This window comes from Acomys minous (genome assembly GCF_964271855.1).
Source record: "Acomys minous genome assembly, chromosome: 2".
NCBI lineage: Eukaryota > Metazoa > Chordata > Mammalia > Rodentia > Muridae > Acomys > Acomys minous.
Genome location: NC_140484.1, coordinates 53151116 through 53170081, shown reverse-complemented (window position 1 = coordinate 53170081; position 18966 = coordinate 53151116). Strand labels below are relative to the sequence as shown.

Sequence of the window (18966 nt, the reverse complement as noted above, 5' to 3'; positions counted from 1 at the left end):
AGTCCAGGACAGCCAAGGCTACACAGAGAAACTCTGTCTTGGACAAAAAAGAAAAGAAACCAAAAAATTTCACTACAAGCCTCTATGTAATCAGCCTTGGTTACTATACCCACTCCCACACCCGTGGCACCTGGGCAGACCCTCTCAGCCAGGACACTACTGCCTGTTTCCTGGATCTCTAGTGGCAATTCTGGTAAGGCCTCATTTTATTGCCATGCGTTTTGTTTTGTTTGTTTGTTTTGTTTTGGGTTTTGTTTTGTTTTGTTTTAAAGACAGGATTTTTCTGTGTAGCCTTGGCTGACCTAGACTCACATTGTAGACCAGGCTGGCCTGGAACTCACAGCCATCTGCCTGCCTCTGCCTCCCGAGTGCCGAGTGCTGGGACTAAAGGCGTGCGCCACCACGCCTGGCTTAGTTTTGTTTTGTGTAGTGGAAGTTTTGGTTTCTTTGTAAACTCAGTTGTGTTATGTAAATCTGTTTTTGTTTTAATCCCAAGTGTGGGATTTCAGTTTGAGCTTTCGTTTGTCCACAGCTGTTAATTGTCTCATGAGGGGCGTGGCTTCTGCCAGCTGGTGGGGCCTGCCTCGTGTGGTATGGAGAGGGGCGTGGCCTAGGGCTCTGAGGATGTAAATGAGGGCCGGGACCCAGGAAGGCATGGCATGTGGTGTTGGTGTGTGGCCGGTAGGTAGCCAACTGAAGGGATCAGAGATGGATGGTGTGTCTCCTGGGCTTGAGTTGGCTCAGGGCATGACATGGTGCAAATCCTTTTTTTTGGATGTCTCAGGATCGCTTGACCATAGCAACACCAAAACAAGAAAAGCCCCGGCCAGGGAGTTTCCTTCTCTTGAGAAACTTGGGAAAACAAAAATTTACTTCTAGATATGGTGAAGTGGCTCAGCCTGAGAACCTGAGTCCAATCCCCGAGATCCATGTGGTGGAAGGAGAGGGCCAAGTCGGCAAGCTGACCTCTGACCTCTGACATGCGCTCCTTGGCGTGCACATCCCCACACACAAAATAAAGTGTTGGTGATGTTGTGTTTTTTTGTTTTTTGTTTTGTTTTGTTATTTTTCAAGACAGAGTTTCTCTGTAGCCTTAGCTATGCTGGAATTTGTTTTGTAGACCAGGCTAGCCTCAAACTCAGAGATCCACCTGCCTCTGTCTCCTGAGTACTGGGATTAAAGTGTTTTTAAAATGGGGTGAGGATGTAGCTTGGTGGTAGAACAGTTGCCTAGCCTGTGCCTGAGGCCCTGAGTTAAACCTCTATTGCCATAAAAATAAAGTTATGGAAGATCCCAGGTGGCCTGAACTCAGCAGTAACATTATTAGCTAAGCAATATAAGATTCCAGGCGACTTGGGCTTAGCCATCATAACAGTAACATTGTTAGCTGAACAAAGCAAGTTAAAAGTTACAGGCCTATAATGAGGACAAACAAGACAACAGTAAATGGAGAAGAACAGGTTAAAAATTCTCCACTAGGCTTGGAGAGATGGCTCAGTGGTTAAGAGCACTGACTGCTCTTCCAGAGGTCCTGAGTTTAATTCCCAGCAACCACAGGGTGGCTCACAACCATCTATAATGTGATCTAATGCCCTCTTCTGGCCCGCAGGTGTACATGAAGGCAGAGCACTGTATACATAAGAATAAATAAATAAATCTTTAAAAAAATAAAAAATAAAAATTCTCCACTAGAGACCCTGCGGCGATGCTGACCAGGTTTCTAGGCCTGTGCTATGGGGAACTGGCCAAGAACTGGGTCCCCACAGCCAGCATGTGGGGCACTGTGGGTGCCATGGGGCTGGTGTGGGCCACGGACTGGCGGCTCATCCTGGACTGGGTGCCCTACATCAATGGCAAGTTTAAGAATTAGGAGCCCCTTTCCTCAGCCATAGGCCCCGCAGGTGTCACACCCCTGCTGCCTCAGGAACAGCCTAACCCTGTGGAAGATGCTTTGGAAGCCGGATGCACGGGGGAGCTTCTGCATCGTGGACACTGGGGCTGCCAAGATGGGTGTGGTGTTAAATCTCCTTCTTACTCCGAAAAAAAAAAAATTCTCCACTAGCCTCCATCTCAATCCTGCCTTCGGAATTTACTGCCCCATCTCACCCTACTTAAAATTTCCTACCTCAGGCCCTCATTCACCTAAAAAGTCACCTATTGTTAGCCTATCACTCGTTAACTAACCACTGTATGCTGGGTTCTGCTTCTGTAAAGGGTATTTAAAGCCTCAGCTTTGGGTGCTGGAGAGATGGCTCAGAGGTTAAGAGCACTAGCTGTTCCTCCAAAGGTCCTGAATTCAATTCCCAGAAACCACATAATGGCTCACAACCGTCTGCCATGCAGGCAGAACATTGTATACATAATAAATAAGTAAATCTTAAAGCCTCAGCTTTTGCAGGACGAGGTCTTCCATCTCCTTGTACTTGGTAGACCCTGGAGTGTCAGTTTAATAAAATTCCTTTGTTTTTGCATCAACTCTGGACTCTGCCTCTTAATGGGCTTCCAGGAATAGACTCTGACAATCTGAGTCTAACAGTTAAAAATGTTTAAAAAAAAAATTCTATTCCTGGTTAAAAAAAAAAATACAGATGCTGGAAAGTGGTGGCACACACCTCTAATCCCAGCACTCGGGAAGCAGAGGCAGGGGTATCTCTGTGAGTTCAAGGCCAGCCTGGTCTACAGAGCGAGTTCCAGGATAGCCAGGGCTGTTACACAGAGAAACTCTATCTTGAAAAACAAAACTTACAGATGTCTCAATGGTCAACGGCATGCGCTGCTCTGCTGGAGCACCCCTGTCTCAAACACAGAGCAGCTGGGGACAGTGCCAGACACGATTCAGGAAGGACAGGGAAATGGGCCAGGGTGCCATCTGTCCTTGAGGATAAGAGTCTGCCCGCTGTAGGGAGGGCATTGTCTTGGTGTGAATTTTATCTCCTACTTTTGAGACAAGAAGAAAAGAAAAAGCAATGCATATACAAAGCAAGACCAGCATGGTCTTTCTTGCTCCTGCTTTCTTTCAAATGTTTTTTAACTCAAAATAGTCAGTATGCCAGAGGGGCGTGATTAGGAGTGGCCTCTTATTCTTTTCATGTGAACACACATGCGTACATATACATTATGAGATGTATGGGTTGCAGGGAGCCTTACAGGGTATCATGGGTAGGCTGAAGACCCCCACCCCCAGGAGCTGGAGGCAGCGTAATTCCAAGCGCTAGAGCCGTGACCATGCGGATCCAACACACAGGAGCTGCACACTCGGGCACAGTCCAAGTGGCAGCTCCACCCTTATGTTCCCCTCGGGCTCTCAAACAGTCCATGGCCTCCCTCGTGGTGGAGGCCGGCCTCCTTTTCAGATCCAAACGCTAGTCTCCTTCAAAACAGTCCTTATGGAATGTCCAGGAATAATGTTCCTCTATTTGACATCCCACGGCTCAGCCAAACTGACGGGTAGACTTGAACATCATAACTGGGCGATCCTAGCTCCCTCCATCCACTCTGATCACCCATTGTGCTGAAGGAAGGAGGAGGGAAAGAGATAGCGTGGTGACTGGAGGCGGGGTCGTCTACACTGAGGGAGGACAGGCCAAACAAAGGCACCGGGTATGGGCAGATCAGGGCTTCAGGAACCTGGAGGGGGTGTCTCTGGGCGTTCCCAGTGATAACGGGAGAGAAGGAAACGGCCTCCATGGAGCAGCCTGAAGGGAGAGAAGTACAGTGCATCTCCAGGAAGCCACCATTGGACCAGACCCTACATATTGGAGCCCGTCCAGACACCAAATTCCCTCCCTCCATTTCTTTTCTTTTCTTTTCTTTTAATTTTTCAAAACAGGGTTTCTCTGTATAGCTTTGGCTGTCCTGGACTCACTTTGTAGACCAGGCTGGCCTTGAACTCACACAATCCACCTGCCTCTGCCTCCCGAGGGCTGGGATTAAAGGCGTGCGCCACCACCGCCCGCCTGCCTCCCTCCATTTCTAAAAACCAAAACTGTACGGAAGTTTTTACTTATGATATATAAACATATTTTTGTTTTCATCCCAGGTGTGGGCTATGGGGGCTGCTCCAAGTGTGTCCACAGCTGATAACTACATCATGAGAGAGCCGGTGATCTTTGTCAGCTGGGTACTAACTGGTGCCAGGATGTGGTTTGCCAGTTGGAAATAAATTGTCAGAGAGAGAGAGAGAGAGAGAGAGAGAGAGAGAGAGAGAGAGAGAGACAGGGACAGGGACAGAGACAGAGACAGAGACAGAGACAGACAGAGAGACTGGGGGCTCCAAGAAAGAAGAAGGCTGCTGGTGCTGCCCCACTGCTCTTGGTCGCTGTGATGCAGTGTGAAGTTGAAGGTATCCTGAAATGAGGATTTCATTTGCCCCAAGGAACCCCAGGACCCTAAACAGCTGGAAGTAGCTAAGGGAAACCACGCCCCTTCTCCCCTGCTAACATTCCTTCTCTCCTACCTGGTGTCGGGTATTAGAAGGGGTTGAAAAGGAGTAGGGAGAAAGAGACTTAAGGAACCCAAAATAAAAATAGTTTTTAAAAAGTATGCCAACAGAGCCAGGTATGGTGGCACACGCCTTTAATCCCAGCACTTGGGAGGCAGAGGCAGGTGGATCGTTGTGAGTTCGAGACCAGCCTGGTCAATAAAGAGAGTCCAAGACAGCCATGGCTACACAAAGAAACCCTGTCTTGAAAATCCAAGAAAAAAAAAGAAAAAAAGAAAAATACAGCAACAGGCAGGTGTAGCCCAACACTCCGTCTAATCCCAGCACGTCTCACAGCAGACAGGAGGCACCTGGGGCTCACTGGCAGCCAGTCCAGCTGACTCACTGAGAGACCATCTCAGAAATAAGATGAAAGCGGGGCATGGTGGCACATACTTTAATCCCAACACTTGGGGTGGGGGTTATGCATGCGGATCTCTTGAGTTCCAGGCCATCTAGAGCTATAGAGCTATGTGGTGAGACTCTGCCTCAAACAAACAAAACAACAAAACAAGACAAAATGGTAGAGAGTGATTGAGAAAGATACCAGCTGTCAGTTTCTGAACCACACACACAATCCAGCGCGCGCACACACACACACACACACACACACACACACACACACACACACACACCTCCCCTTGTCTGTCTCTTTCTAAATTTAGGTTGGTGGGGGAATCTGTGTGAACCATGTCTTGGGGACAGAGGCTCTGGCAGACTGTCTTGAGGGCTCCGGCTTCTATGCATCCTTTATTGTCATTGTTCTTTGTCCTTTGTGTTACTGGTCATGTGGAGGGGAATCACAGGGTAGGACCAGGATGATTCCGTGAGCTTGTGACTCCGGTCCATCTTTGTGTGTGTGTGTGTGTGTGTGTGTGTGAGAGAGAGAGAGGTAGAACTTTATTTAAAGTCCAGAGAGAAGTCACTTGCCCAACACCACAAAGCAAGCAAGTGGCCTAACTGGGATTTGACCTTAGGTCTGTTGGATCCAGGAGCCCAGGGCCTTGATGGTGCTCAGCACTGACCTTATGGTCCTTGAGCTGGGCCACAGCCCCTTCCTTTTTCTATTTTCCAACTGGGGGTCAGACAGTCTATTGTGGGGAGAGCCGCAGACACTGCAGGGTCCGAGAGAAGTAAGGGGGCAGGGGTGCCAGAAGTTCACTGCGGGGGGGGGGGGGGGGGTGTCCCTGGATCTGGTGCCTGGGAGGAGGAGGCGGTGCAGGTGCAGGTGCAAAGGCATCTGGGCTGCGTGGGAAGGACTCAGGTGGAAGTGTCTGAGCAGGGCTTCATCTAGGACCTGTCTCCGGGGCTTGGTGGTCTTGGCTGGCCACAGGAAGCGCTGGCCCAGAACGGTGCCCACACGAGTTGCATAGGTGTGGTCCCCAAGAATTGAGCAGAGCTGTAGAGCCATGTGCACCTGCAGCTGACTGTCAGCGGCTGCAGGTGGACCAGGGCACAGCCACAGCCTGTGGCCATCACATGGAAATGGCTGAGGGTCTTCTTGACACCTTCCATGATGTCCTTTTGAGATGGGGATGTCACTGGAACTGCAAGATCAATGCCATCCATGTGTTCCAGCTTTAGAGGCACGCGGACTGTCCCCTTAGGAGGCTCAGGGATGCCATCAGTGATGGCACAGTAGGTAGCTGTAGGTCTCTGGGCTCTCCTTTAGTAGGTGAAGAACTTCTGCAGGTGGCTTGCTGTCTGGGGACAACTGGAGAGGAGCACAAGCCCAGAAGCCTCCTTTCCAGGTGCTCGCACAACCTGGAGCTCCTGGTTTCCAAGCCCCAGGGCCTGGCTCAGCTGTGGCAGCACAGACAGCAATGTCAGCTCTCCCGGTCTACCTGTCACAGGCAGACCCTGTGGCTTGTTCAGTGTCACCAGAGGTCCTTTCTGATCCACCACAGCTGCCTTCAGTACGTCAGTCATCTGCTCCAGGCCAAGGTTCTCTGTCCGCAGCAGCCCCGGGAAAGGATGCTCCTTGCGCTTGCTGGAGCCTTGAGGCTCCTGCATCCCTCAGCTACGGCCCATCTTGTAGACTAAGAAAGCTGGGCTTTTTGCCTGGACCGCGTCTGTGTGAATAAGCTTTGCTGTGGGCCACCAGCACAATGAACCAGAGCATGTCCCATTTCCCTTAGTCACATGCAGAACCTTTTACCTCACTGATGACTGAGAGTGTTAAATTTAGGCCGGCTAAGTTTATTCCTGGAAGCCCATTTGAGAGACAGAGTCCAACGTCGAAGCAAAAGCAAAGGAGTTTATTAGCCGACGCATTGGGGTCCACACCGTGTACTCTGTAGCGATGGGAGACCCTGTTCTGTAATGGTGGAGGGTCGTCTAAATACCCTCTCACAGAGGCAGGACTTAACAACCCTGGTTAGTTATCAGATGATAGGCTTAACAGTAGGTGGCCTTTTAGGTGAAAGGGGTCTGAGGTAGTAAATTCTAAGTGGGGGAGATAGCTTTCAGGTACGTGGGGTCTGAGGTAGTAAATTCCGGGGGCCAGGGTTGAGGTGGAGGCTAGTGGAGAATCTTTAACTCCTTCTCCTCGGTTTGTTCCTGTTACCAGCCTGCAAACGCTGGGTCCGAGCCTCCCGGGATCTTGTTTCTTTAGCTGACAATATCACTGCTGAGCCCAGGCCATCTAAGCTAGCTAATAACGTCACTACTGAACTCAAGCCATCTAGAATCTCACAAGAGTATTCTCTCTGGTCTCAGTCAAGGGGGTGGGTGAAATAGTTGGCATAGGTCATGTGGCCAGCAGAGTGGCAGGGAAGCCAGGTGGTTGAGGCTCCAGCGGTATTTTATCCACCTGTGCCATCATCATCTAACTTGGAGGGCAATAGATGAGTGTGCTAGCATCTTATGATCCTGACTGCACGAAAAGATTCCTACCAAGCGGAGTATAACGGGTAAAAACAAAAGTAGGAACTGTGGCAGTCAGAAACTGCAGCCTGTCCACTTGATCAGTCAAAATGGGTTTCTTCCTCTTCTCCTCCCTCCTCCTCCTCCTCTTCCTCTCCTCCATTTTTCTCTCCCTCTCTTAGACTGGGTCTCCTGTAGCTCAGGCTAGCCTCAAACTTGCTGTGGAGGCAAGGATGGCTTTAAACTCCTTGTCTTCCAGCCTGTTCCTCCCAAATTCTGGGACTACAAATGTGTGTCAGCCATGGCTTGCTAAGATAGCTCTTTCCTATGAGTGGGTAGGTGGGGGGGGGGGCAAAGCTTACCTGCCCAGGTGTGTTGGCTTTTTATTGGTCAAATAGCAAAACATTTTTTAAAGGCAAGGTTACCATAGCAATACTTGGGGCACAAAGGCAGCAAGCAGTAATTAGCATCAAAAAACATCATACCAACCTCCTACAGTCAAATTTTGATGTAATTATGCTTCCCTGTGCACATGGGATTGCGCTACACCAGGAACCTTTTTTCCCCAAATTGTACTGGACTTACATATATTGGGGATAAACAGCCTGATATCAGACTTTTAAAAATGTCTGTCTCATTTCTTTAAGATTTGTTTCCTTGCCTGACATCTGCAGAGACCTCCCTCCCTCCCCCGCCTCAGGTGTTGCTGCTGCTGCTGCTGCTGGTGATGGTGGTGGTGATGGTGGTGGTGTTGACAGTGGTGTTTGGTAGCTTATCTCCGCCAACAAAATAAGCCCTTCAAGTCAGATTAAAAGTAAAGGCTTATTTAAGAACTGAGGCTCTTGGGTGAGTTCACCAGCCTCGGGGGATGAGACCAGAGGGAGCAGCACCCAGACTATGGCAGGGAGGGTTTTTTATGGGTTAAAGTCAAAGAAAGGAAAGTGGCCTGTCTGCCACACGCTGGCCTTGTGCCCAGATATGGCCATCTTGGGTGGGGACTTAGGTGGCTGGCATCTTCAGGTGATGGGGGTTGGGACAGCCGTCAGGAATGCCAGGAGTGTCAGGAATGTGGAACTGGGCCTGAGAAGCTTTCCGAGCTAGTGAGGTTGGAGATCGGGAGTGGAATGGGATTTTACCAGATCATGTTGGGGATTGGGGAGCCTGGAAACTCCAACTGAAAGATGATGGTGATGATGATGATGAAGATAACGATTTCACACAGGCTTTCACGTAGCTTAGCCTGGCCTTGAACTCACTACATAGCTGAGGTTGACTTTGAACTTCTGATTCTCCTGTCTCCACTTCTTGAGTGCTAGAATTACAGGTGTGTGCTACCACACTGGCTTTGTTTAGTTGTTTTTAAATTTTTTATTCGTGTGTGTGTGTGTATGTGTGTGTGTGTGTGTGTGTGTGTGTGTGTGTGTGTGTGTGTGTGTCTACAGAGGTTAGAAGAGAGTGGCAGATCCCTAAAGCTGGAGTTGTGTCTCCTGATGTGGGAGTGAGAGTCTAACTCTAGTTCTCTGCCACAGCAGAACACACTCTGGTCTGCTGGGCCTTCTGCTGCAGGATGTTTGATGCCATTGTGAACCCTGAGATTGTGACCTGTAAAACTCTATTTCTTGTTTGGTGTGGCTGAGCCCTAACACACATCTTTAATCCAAGAACTTTTTGTTTATTGTAAACAGGTGGTTACAGTGTGGCTCAGCCCTAGCAGACACCTTTAATCCAACAGCTATCTGCACACAGGATTTAATAAAGTTAACCCTAGGTCAAGAGGTGGAGCAAGAAACCAGCTGACAGGGATTAAAGAGGAGGAGGGACTTTGAGTTGAAGGGCATTTAAGACAGCGTGGATAAAAAGAAGGGGATTTTGAGTTTTGAGATAGCAAGCTCTTTGGCTTTTAGGTTTTTTTTTTGTTGTTGTTTTGTTTTGTTTTTTGCTTTTCCTCCTGGGCTGTCACCTGAGCTAGTGAGCTTTTCAGGCTTTTTCCTCCAAGACGTGAGCTGAGTGCTTTCTCCTACTCGGCTGGGTGCTTTCTCTGCCTCTCTAAATTAGCAGGTTTTCACCTCAGCACCTGGCTCCTGAGTCTTTATTGGTAAAAATCGAATGTTTGGAATTTACTTTCATTTAAAAAAAAAAGCCTTCTTTTGAACCACCATTCCCACCTTGCACACATGCCCCTCTTCTTATTTATTAAGATCCCATTCCTTAACCAGGCTAGTCTGGAGCTCACTATGTATCCAGGAAAGTTTGAATTTGGAGTGATTCTTCCATCTCATTCTCAGTGCTGGGAACCAGATGTGGTGGCACGCACTTGTAACTAATTCCAGCACACAGGTAGCAGAGATAGGTGGACCATGAGTTCAATGCTAGCCTGGGCTACGTAAGAAGACTTAGTTAGGGTTTTATTGCTGTGAAGAGACACCATGACTACAGCAACTCTTACGAAGAAAAGCATTTGGCCGGGCGGTGGTGGCGCATGCCTTTAATCTCAGCACTTGGGAGGCAGAGGCAGAGGCAGGCGGATCGCTGTGAGTTCGAGGCCAGCCTGGTCTACAAAGTGAGTCCAGGACAGCCAAGGCTACACAGAGAAACCCTGTCTTGAAAAACCAAAATAATAATAATAATAGAAAGAAAAGCACATTTAACTGGGGTTGGCTTACAGTTCAGAGGTTTAGCCAATTGTCACTGTAGCAGGAAGCATGGTGACATGCAGGCAGAAGGAGCTGAGAGTTCTACATCTGGATCAGTAGGCAGCAGGAAGAGAGAGTGACACTGGGGCTGGCTTGAGCATCTGAAAACTCAAAGCCCACACAGCAGTGACACACTTCCTCGTCTCAAACAACAACAACAATAACAAAACACCTAAGAGTTCTGCTGAGAAGAAGCTGGGTTCAAGCATCTGGGCAACATCTCCCTCCAGCCTTATAAAAACTCAGATGGGGGCGGAGCAACGGCTCAGTGGTTAAAAGTGCTTGCTTTTTTTTTTTTTTTTTTTTTGGTTTTTTTGGTTTTTCACATCTTTAATCCCAGCATTTAAGAAGCAGAGGCAGGCAGATCACTGAGTTCGAGGCCAGTCTGGTCTACACAGTGAGTCCAGGATAGCCAAGGCTAAATAGAGAAACACTATCTTAAAAAAAAAAAAAAAAGGAAGATAGGGTTTCTCCGTGTAGCCCTGACTGTCCTAGACTCACTGTATAGACCAGTGATCTGCCTGCCTCTGCCTCCTAAGTGCTGGCATTAAAGATGTGTACCACCATGCCCGCCCAGCAGTAAAATTGTCTCTTAAGTAGCTTCCCTTTCCTCTCTCTTCTCATGACAGTTAGGCGTATCCTACTCTGTCAAATCTCTGATTTGTCACCTTTTCTGCCACTCAATTAGACATCACTTTCAGGCCTGGGGGCTCCCTTCTACAGACTAACTTTGCCTTCATTTGGGATTAAAGGCCGGTATCACCATGTCTGGACCTAAGCTTTTCTTTACCTGATACTTGCTGTATACCAGGCTGGCCTTGAACTCAGATCCGTTTGCCTCTGTCTCCTGGATTAAAAGCATGTTCGTATTCCAGCGGATCACACAGACCTAGAAGGTCTTTGGATGTGATCTCTTGCCAGAATAGCCATGTTCTGAATTAACATTCCTCTATAACACAAAATAAATATATAATTAAAAAATTATTTTTTACATTTTTATGTGTGTGGGTGTTTTGCTCGCCTCTGTGTCTGTGCACTGTGTGCGTGCTTGGTGCCCATGGAGACCAGAAAGAGACCCTGGTACTGGAGCTACCAGATAGCTGTGAGCCACCATATGGATGCTGGGAACTGACCCCAGGTCCTTTGGAAAAGCAGACAGTGCTCTTAGCTCCTGAAGCATTTCTTCAGTCCCAAATAAAATGTAATTAAAACAAACAAACAAACAAAAAGAAGCCTAGTCAGGCGTGGTGGCGCACGCCTTTTCCCAGCACTCGGGAGGCAGAGGCAGGCGGATCACTGTGAGTTCGAGGCCAGCCTGGTCTACACAGCGAGTCCAGGACAGCCGAGTCTACACAGAGAAACCCTGTCTCAAGAAGCCTACCTAGTATAATCTATAGTTCTTCTATTTGAAGTAATATGGATTTAAATTTTATTTTATTTAGTTATGTGTAGGAGCAGGAGCTGGAGACAGGTTCAGTTCTCAACATCCCCCTGGTAGCTCTCAACCATCACAACTCCAGGACCAGTAGATCCACGGCGCTGCATATATAACGTGGTGCACAGACATACATGCAGGCTAAACACCTATACACATAAACTACATAGGACTGGAGCGATGGCTCAGTGGTTAAGAGCATTGGCTTTTCTTCCAAAGAACCCAGGTTCAAGTCCCAGCCACATGGCAGCTCACAAGTGTCTGTAACTCCAGTTTCAGGTTTTCCAACACCCTCAGAAAGACATACTCAATGTACATAAAATTAAAAAAAATTGTTTTAAAAATGTATGTGTGTGTGTGTGCATGTGCATGAATGTATTTGCCTGTGTTCACAAACAGATCCAAAAAAAAGGAGCATCACACTTCTTCTATCACCCTATTCCTTTGAAGGAAGGTCTCGGCCTGATCCTGGAATTCAAGCTTCCTTGGCTAGGCTGAAAGCCAGTGAGCCAGGGCAATCCTCCTGACCTCAGCCCCACCCTAAGCTAGGCTTACCAGTATTCACAGGACCACATCTAGTTTGTTACCTAACCGCTGGCATCCAAATTCTGGTCCTCATGATAGTGCAGCAAACTGCTCACAACTGTTGAGCCATAACTGTCTCCAGCCTCTGATGGGCATTGGAAGGACAAGGAGACATTCTCCTAAGAAGAAGCTCAGAGCAGGGCATGGTGGCTTGTTCACCCTGAGCAAGGTGGCACATGCCTTTAAACCCAGCACTCAGGAGGCAGAGGGAGGCAGACCTCTGTGAATTTAAAGACAGCCTGGGGTCTCTGACCAAAACTCACAATCACATTCAGTTGTCAACATTAGAATATTCAGAAGCAGCCAGCAGCTGGCCCAGTGGCGCCTGCCTGTAATTCCAACACTTGGGGAGGCAGAGGCGGGAGATCTCTCTGAGTTGGAGGCCAGCCTGGTCTACAAAGCAAGTCCAGGATAGCCAAGGCTATACAGAGAATCCCTGTCTCAAAAAAATAAAAAAGAAAAGAAAAGGAAGGAAGGAAGGAGGGAGGGAGAGAGAGACACACAGAGGAAGAGAGAGAGAGAGAGAGAGAGAGAGAGAGAGAGAGAGACAGAGACAGAGACAGAGAGAGAGAGACAGAGACAGAGACAGAGACAGAGACAGAGAGAGACAGAGAGACAGAGAAATAGCTTGGCAGCACTGCTGCACAGAAGCAGGCAAATCTGAGTTCAAGGTCAGCCTGGTCTACAGAGCAAGTTCCGGGACAGCCAAGGCTACAAAGAGAAACCCTGATCAAACAAAAATAAAAAACAAACCAGACAAACAAAAACACTCATACAAACATACACACATAAACAGACAAATAGTGGTAGGGCTAAGAGGTGTTGGGTGCTGGGGACAGACCCCTCAGGAAAGCATTATCTGTGGAGATAAGTTCCTTTGCTGTGACATTGTTTCCTTCCTCGCCAGAAGCTGAGTGGATTCAGATACAATATGGATACAATGTTTTCCCAACTCGGGAACTCTGAGAGGAAACAAGCCTCTTTCCTGTAGACAGATGTGTCTTTTCAAGGTGCTAGTATGTATCAAATAAGAATGTGCTCCTACTCCGCATTGTCCCTGTCCGCTGACATTGATTTAATCCCAGTTTCCCCTGACGCCGTGAGCACTGGCAATAGCTTCTTTCGTCTTAGCCTTAACTAATAATATTAACTCTCAGGTTGCTCCTTACACTTCCCAGGGTAGAAGGGAAGGGGCTGCAGACTTCAAAGAGGAATTACCAAAGGCCGAGGCAGAGGCCAGCACAGGTGGAGTGACAGGTAGGTGCTTAGCCAGTAAGAAAAAGCCAGTTGCAGGGGACTGCAGTGTGGGATCCTCAAGGTGAGAGCCAGGGGTCCAGAAGGAAGGGTGGATGGATGAAAAGCCTTGTCAAGCAGTGAGGACCAGGCCATGCAGAGCTGGAGCCTGATCAGAGGACACATAGAGATTCTCTGCCAGCTGGTCCTTTGATGCCCACACTGTGTTTGGATGCCAGGTTGGTAAGGCCATTGCCACGGCAGTGCACTTCTTCTTTTTTTTTTTTTTTTTTTTACAGGGGCTGGTGAAGGTGTTGCACTTTTCCTTGGTCTGGAGTTTTTAACTAAACTCTTGGACTCACTTTTCTCTCACACAGCTTTAATACACCTGTGTGCCCATGTGTTCCAATCTACACGGCTAAGTTTTTAGATATGCTATCAGTGACTGGTAGGCATGCTGGCCGGACAGCGGTGCTTAGTTGCAGAGTCATCCTGTGTCTGCATTTATATTCCAAGTGGAACTTCCCAGCCTGAGGAGCCACTGTCTCACACAAGTTAGAGCACGGTGGTGACTCAGCAGCTAGTGTGGCAGCAATCTCAATTACCTGGGCTCAGGTGTTGTTACAGCAATAAAAGCCAGGCTAAGAAGAAAAGCATCCTTCTTATTATCCACTACAGAATACTGAGGCCAAAAGAAATCTGCACAGATCACAACACTTGGGAGATGGGAGGCAGGAGAATCAGGAGCTAAGGCCAGTCCTGCTTACACCGAGCGCTGGAAGCCAGCCTGGCAGCCAGCCTATCTTTAAAGATTTGTTTATTTTATGTATATGAGTACACTGTTGTCATGCACACCAGAAGAGGGCACCAGATCTCATTATAGATGGTTGGGAGCCACCATGTGGTTGCTGGGAATTGAACTCAGGACCTCTGGAAGAGCAGTCAGTGCTCTTAACCGCTGAGCCACCGCTCCAGCCCCGGAGAACCTATCTTTAAGACAAAAACAAAAAACCAACAAAGGAGCTGGGGATATGGCTGAGTGGATTAGGGCACTTGCTGAGCGAGGATGAAGATGTGAGTTTGAATCCCCAGCACTCAAGTAAAAAAGCTGCCCGAGGCCACATGCTCATGCGCAACCCCGGGGCAGCCAGGGGATGGTGGCAGACTCGGGGACTTGCCGGCCATCCTAGCTGTAGTTTTTGAGAGATCCTGACTCAAGGGAATAAGGCAGAGAGAGGTGCAGCAGGATACCTGACCCCCCCCCCCCTTACCTCTACATGTGCATTTGCACAACACACTCCAAATAAATGATACCTGGCTCTTATCCTTCTTAATGTAACTCTCAGGCCTAGCAACAACAAAACAACCTTTAATCCCAGCACTCGGGAAGCAGAGGCAGGAGGATCTCTTTTGAGTTCAAGGCCAGGTTGCTCTACAAAGTGAGTCGAGGACAACCAGGGCTCCACAGAGAAACCCTGTCTTGAAAAAAACCAAAACCAAAACCAACCAACCAACCAACCAACCAACCAAACAAAAAACAGAGCAAGAACAAAGCAAACACTAAAAGGTTAGGTCCGCTTACAGATAAGATTTTATCTTCTCCGGGTGTCTAATTCTGAGAACCCTTGCTAACACGCCTCGGCTTGTATGCATAGGGTGCATCACCAGCAAGTCAAACAGAGACCTTCTGTGTAATTTGTGACCCTCCACCAGACCAGCCTGGGGTCACAGGGTCTCAGCCTGGTGTTCTGTTGAGTGTTCCTGGAACTGACTGCCAAATCAACAGGACACTCTCCTCACTGGACATTGGATTATTTCTCTTTGTACTCTTTTTTTTCTCCTCCTCCTTCTCCTCCTGTTCCAAAATGTCTGCAAACATTACGCAGGAAGATGCCCTGGCCCCACCCTTGTGTGCACACTTCCTGTCTTCTGCCCTTTCCCAACCTGACAGTGCGGGTCTCAGAGCCCCCTCTCCAGGAAACAGCACCTGCAACATCTTTTCTGTCTTATAAGCTTTATTCGACCTGGAAAAGGGGGTGGAGTACAAACAGCTTCTGTGTCCTCCGTCCACTACTGTTTGCCGTTGCCATTGATGGGACGGTTCACATGGTCGGGGGAGGACAGAAAGGCCTTAATCTTGGGCCGGGCACTGAGACGGGCCACATAGGCAGAGAGCAGAGGGAAGCTGTCCAGGCAGCCAGGGGCCAGGACCTGGTGGATCAGCAGCAGGTCCAGCAAGTTGTAATCGGCAAAGGAGATCTACAGGGGCAGGAAGTGTGGATATCAATAGGTGGGAGGGGGTCGGGGCCAGGGCAGGGGAGCTGAGAGCTGAGTCCCTCAGCCTCCCTCCCCTGCACCCAGTAGTTTTGCTCCATTTTACAAATGGCTCCTACTTGTCTTATCATAAGAGGCAAAATGCAGAAGATGCTCACCTGGTCACCCACGATGAAGGCTTTGCCTCCCTGGTTCTGGGACAGCAAGGTCTCAAAAGGCTTGAGGTGCCCAGGCAGGGCCTTCACATAGTCACCCTTCCCATCCTCCTGCCAGGGAGACACCAAAGATGTACCACCCTCCCACCACCGCAGCGCCGTGGGCACTGGAATCCTGCTGCCTATAATAAATTCTAGACATACCCCACCCCCAAGGGACATGACCCTCCCACTACCTACCTCCTGGGCTGCCTAGAAACAGGAGGCCTAGCCGCCCCGCCCCCCCCCCCCCAGGCTATGACCTGGTCTCACTCACTTTCAGGTGCCTACTCCACTCCATTGCTGCTAACATCCTCTTCTATAGCCTAGGCTGGCCTGGACAGCTCACATTGTGGCTCAGGTTTGGCCTCGAACTTGGCGTAGTCCTCCTGCCTCAGTCTTCCCAAACTACTGTGAGGGGAGGCCTGTGCTACCACCCCCAGCTAAGATCTCTTGTCTTTATTATTGTAAAGTCTCCTCTGAGGTGTCACTACATTTAGACCCAGCCAGGAACAGATACTTCAACAGCCCCCTCCTCACCCCCCAACCCCTGCCCCAGAGTCGGAGCCAGCTGGTTTAAAGACTTGAGGACCTAGCCTGCTGCCCCCAGCTCTGTCTCCTCACTTTCTGTCCCCACGCACACACCCACACACTTGTGGGTACACACACCCACACACTCACTCTCTTCCTATCCGCAACCACTGGCCCCGCCCCCTCCTGAAGCTGTATTTTGGTCCTCTTCACACTGCTCCACCTGCCTCTGGGGCTCTGACACAGGGAGGGAACGGATGGAGTCAAAAGTGCACAAGCCCCTTTGCTTAAGGCCCCTCCCCTGGGGGAGGGGGTTGAGACTCACGTATTTGGTGTAGATGAGGGTGACATATTTGCAGCGAAGGTCTTCCACCCCATCATTCACCATATCCACCAGGGAGGCCTCCTTCTGATCCTTCCCATAAAGCCCTGCGGGTTAGGAGAGACAGCGTGACTAACTCCTGATTCCACCCCCCCCCCCACCTCAGGCCCCTACCCCCCCCCCCCCAAGGCATGTGTCTGTCTGCAGGTCCCAGTCTGGGAGGGAGGGGGATCTGGGCAGTCATCTGAGTCCAGGGCTCATGAGAGGCAACCGGAAGTGACGCCAGGCCGACCACAGCTGCAGCCCTAACAAGTACAATCTCTGTGTGTCCCTGCTTTGCTTTGTCCAAACTGGACAAAAATGGGAGCGGCCAGGAGGGCAACTACCCTGAAACCATGCCTGATGCTCCCCCACCCTGCCCGCCAGCCGGACCACCTGAGGCTCGGGACTTACCGAAGGAGCGGCCCAAGTGCCTCAAGATGGCATTGGATTGGTACAGGGTTAGGTCTCCATCCTCAAACTTGGGGAGCTGTCCGTACAGCTGGAGGGGGAGGGGCAAAGCTTAGTGAGGCTGCACTCTTCCTAGTTACAAACCTCCTAAGGCCCTGCCTCTGCCCCCCCCCCCCCCCACTAGGTGTGTCACTCACACAGCTGGACTTGAGCGAGCCCTGCATCCAGGTATCTTTGGTCACCACTTCCTCCTTCCAGCTCTGGCCCTGGTCAGCCAGCAGCATGCGCATGGCCTCACAGCGCCCTGTATGGACAGAGGGTCAGGGCAAAGAGTTGGGGACAGTGTCTAGGCCCAGCCTCAAAGCAACCTGGGGTCAGGGGAGTGGGCATGGTGAAGGAAGCCCAGCCTTGCAACCCGGAGGAGGGTCAAAGTTGAACTGGAGTTTCCCGGGGCTGAATAGGAACGGTGGGCAGTCACGAGCTCCTACCTCGAACCGGGAAGTAGACAATGGTGTACGGCGGCACTGGGGTGGGCAGAAGAAGGGTGTTAGATTAGGTAAGAGAAGGGGATGGCTTAGGCTCAGAGTGGTGCACCCCCCTGCCCCATCTCCCGGATCGCCTCCCTGCTCTGGGCTTCGAAGACCTCCTGAAAGTCTCCCCGTTCCTTCTGCCCCCCTCCCGCCCGGTGCAAAACGCTCTGAGTCCCGAGAGCACCCAGGCCACCCCCATTGCATGCTGGTAGCCCGCGGAAGCCCAGCGGTGCGGACTCACTGGCTGCTGCGTAGAGGCGCGTACTCAGAGCTGCGTGGCCGAAAAGGGATCCTGGACGCCGAGGCGAGCACAGGCTTCAAGGGCCGCCAGCCTTATAAGGGGCTTCGCGCCCCGCCCCGGATGCTGAGTCAACGCTGTGGAGGGCGAACCCGGTTGAGCTCCTCAGCTCCCGCCTCCTGCCGGGGACATTAACGAGTGTGCAGCAGTGCTGGGTTCACGTTTGGATCAAAGGATGGTCCCGCTCAGAGAGGGGTGTGTCCAGCTCCCTCCCACTTTGTGCTGGAGCGGGACAGCTTTCTGTAGCTTGTGCACCTCCGCCTTCCGCCTGCCCCGCCCCCCCAACCTCTCCGCAGATCCCACTAGTGGCTACCCTAACCCCACAACTTCTTTCTCCTGCCCAAAGAGCTTCATTAAGTCATTCGACCTTCGCCAGAAATATCTAGAAAACTACGATCCTGGCTTCTCCGTGCCAGGAATCCGAGAAGCTTCAAAAAGGGACGGAAAACTGAAGCGAAGAGACAAAGTTGCAGTTTTATGTCAAAAACCTTCAGGGTTGGTGCTTCCAATCCTTTCTGTCCAGGAGGCTAGTTCTTCAGCCCTTTAAAAGTAACAGCTGGAGATTAGTGTGAGTTCGAGGCCAGCCTGATCTACAAAGTGAGTCCAGGACAGCCAAGGCTACACAGAAAACCTCTGTCTTGGGAAAAACAAACCAATAAATAAAAAGATAAATAAATAAATAAAATAACAGCTAGAGAGTGATGGCTCAGAAGTTAAGAGCACCTTCAGCTGTTGCAGAGGATCCAACCAAGTTCAGTTCCCAGAACCCACTTGAGGTTGCTAACAACTGTCTGGAACTCCAGCACCAGGTGTTCTGACACCTTTGGCTCCCTTGGGTATTGTGCACAAACAGAGACACAACTTTTTTAAAATTAAGAAATAAATCTCAACAAAGTAAACATCTGTCCCTAACAGCTACCACACACAACCTCACCGTTACACACATCCAAGTGTATGATTGCACGGGGGGGGGGGGGGGGGGGGGGGGAACCCCTCAGTGAGGCAGCAGCAGAGAGGTGCTCTGGCCTTCAGGGGGCAGCCATGCCTCTGTCTTTGCTCAGGCTCCCCTTCCTCAC

The 18966-nt window shown here is 50.0% G+C and overlaps 2 protein-coding genes and 1 pseudogene across 3 annotated transcripts; 1 reads left to right on the top strand and 2 right to left on the bottom strand.

The window, feature by feature from the left end:
- Nucleotides 1-1670: 1670 nt before the first annotated feature.
- LOC311589969 (cytochrome b-c1 complex subunit 10-like) lies at nt 1671-2051 on the top strand. Its single transcript, XM_084768748.1, has one exon. The coding sequence runs from the start codon at nt 1706-1708 to the stop codon at nt 1868-1870; it is 165 nt and encodes a 54-aa protein (XP_084624874.1). The 5' UTR covers nt 1671-1705; the 3' UTR covers nt 1871-2051.
- Nucleotides 2052-5378: 3327 nt separating this feature from the next.
- On the bottom strand, nt 5379-6493 carry LOC311609547 (mitochondrial mRNA pseudouridine synthase Rpusd3-like; annotated as a pseudogene). The gene has a single exon. The product of its transcript is annotated as a mitochondrial mRNA pseudouridine synthase Rpusd3-like (transcript).
- An 8795-nt stretch (nt 6494-15288) lies between these two features.
- On the bottom strand, nt 15289-17983 carry LOC311579909 (glutathione S-transferase P). The gene is made up of 7 exons (XM_084750950.1): nt 17834-17983; nt 17551-17586; nt 17260-17366; nt 17066-17153; nt 16616-16719; nt 15724-15831; nt 15289-15550 (listed from the first exon to the last, which is right to left on the bottom strand). Coding segments are annotated over exons 1-7 (633 nt in total). The 5' UTR covers nt 17835-17983; the 3' UTR covers nt 15289-15361.
- Nucleotides 17984-18966: the final 983 nt, after the last annotated feature.

Excerpts from the sequence above, each read along its gene's own strand:
- LOC311589969 (XM_084768748.1), top strand. The coding sequence starts at position 1,706 with ATGCTGACCAGGTTTCTAGGCCTGTGCTATGGGGAACTGGCCAAGAAC.
- LOC311579909 (XM_084750950.1), bottom strand. Across the intron at positions 17,367-17,550 it reads TGTCTACTTCCCGGTTCGAG|GGCGCTGTGAGGCCATGCGC; the intron begins GTAGGAGCTCGT and ends CTGTCCATACAG. Across the intron at positions 17,154-17,259 it reads GCTCGCTCAAGTCCAGCTGT|CTGTACGGACAGCTCCCCAA; the intron begins GTGAGTGACACA and ends CTCCCCCTCCAG.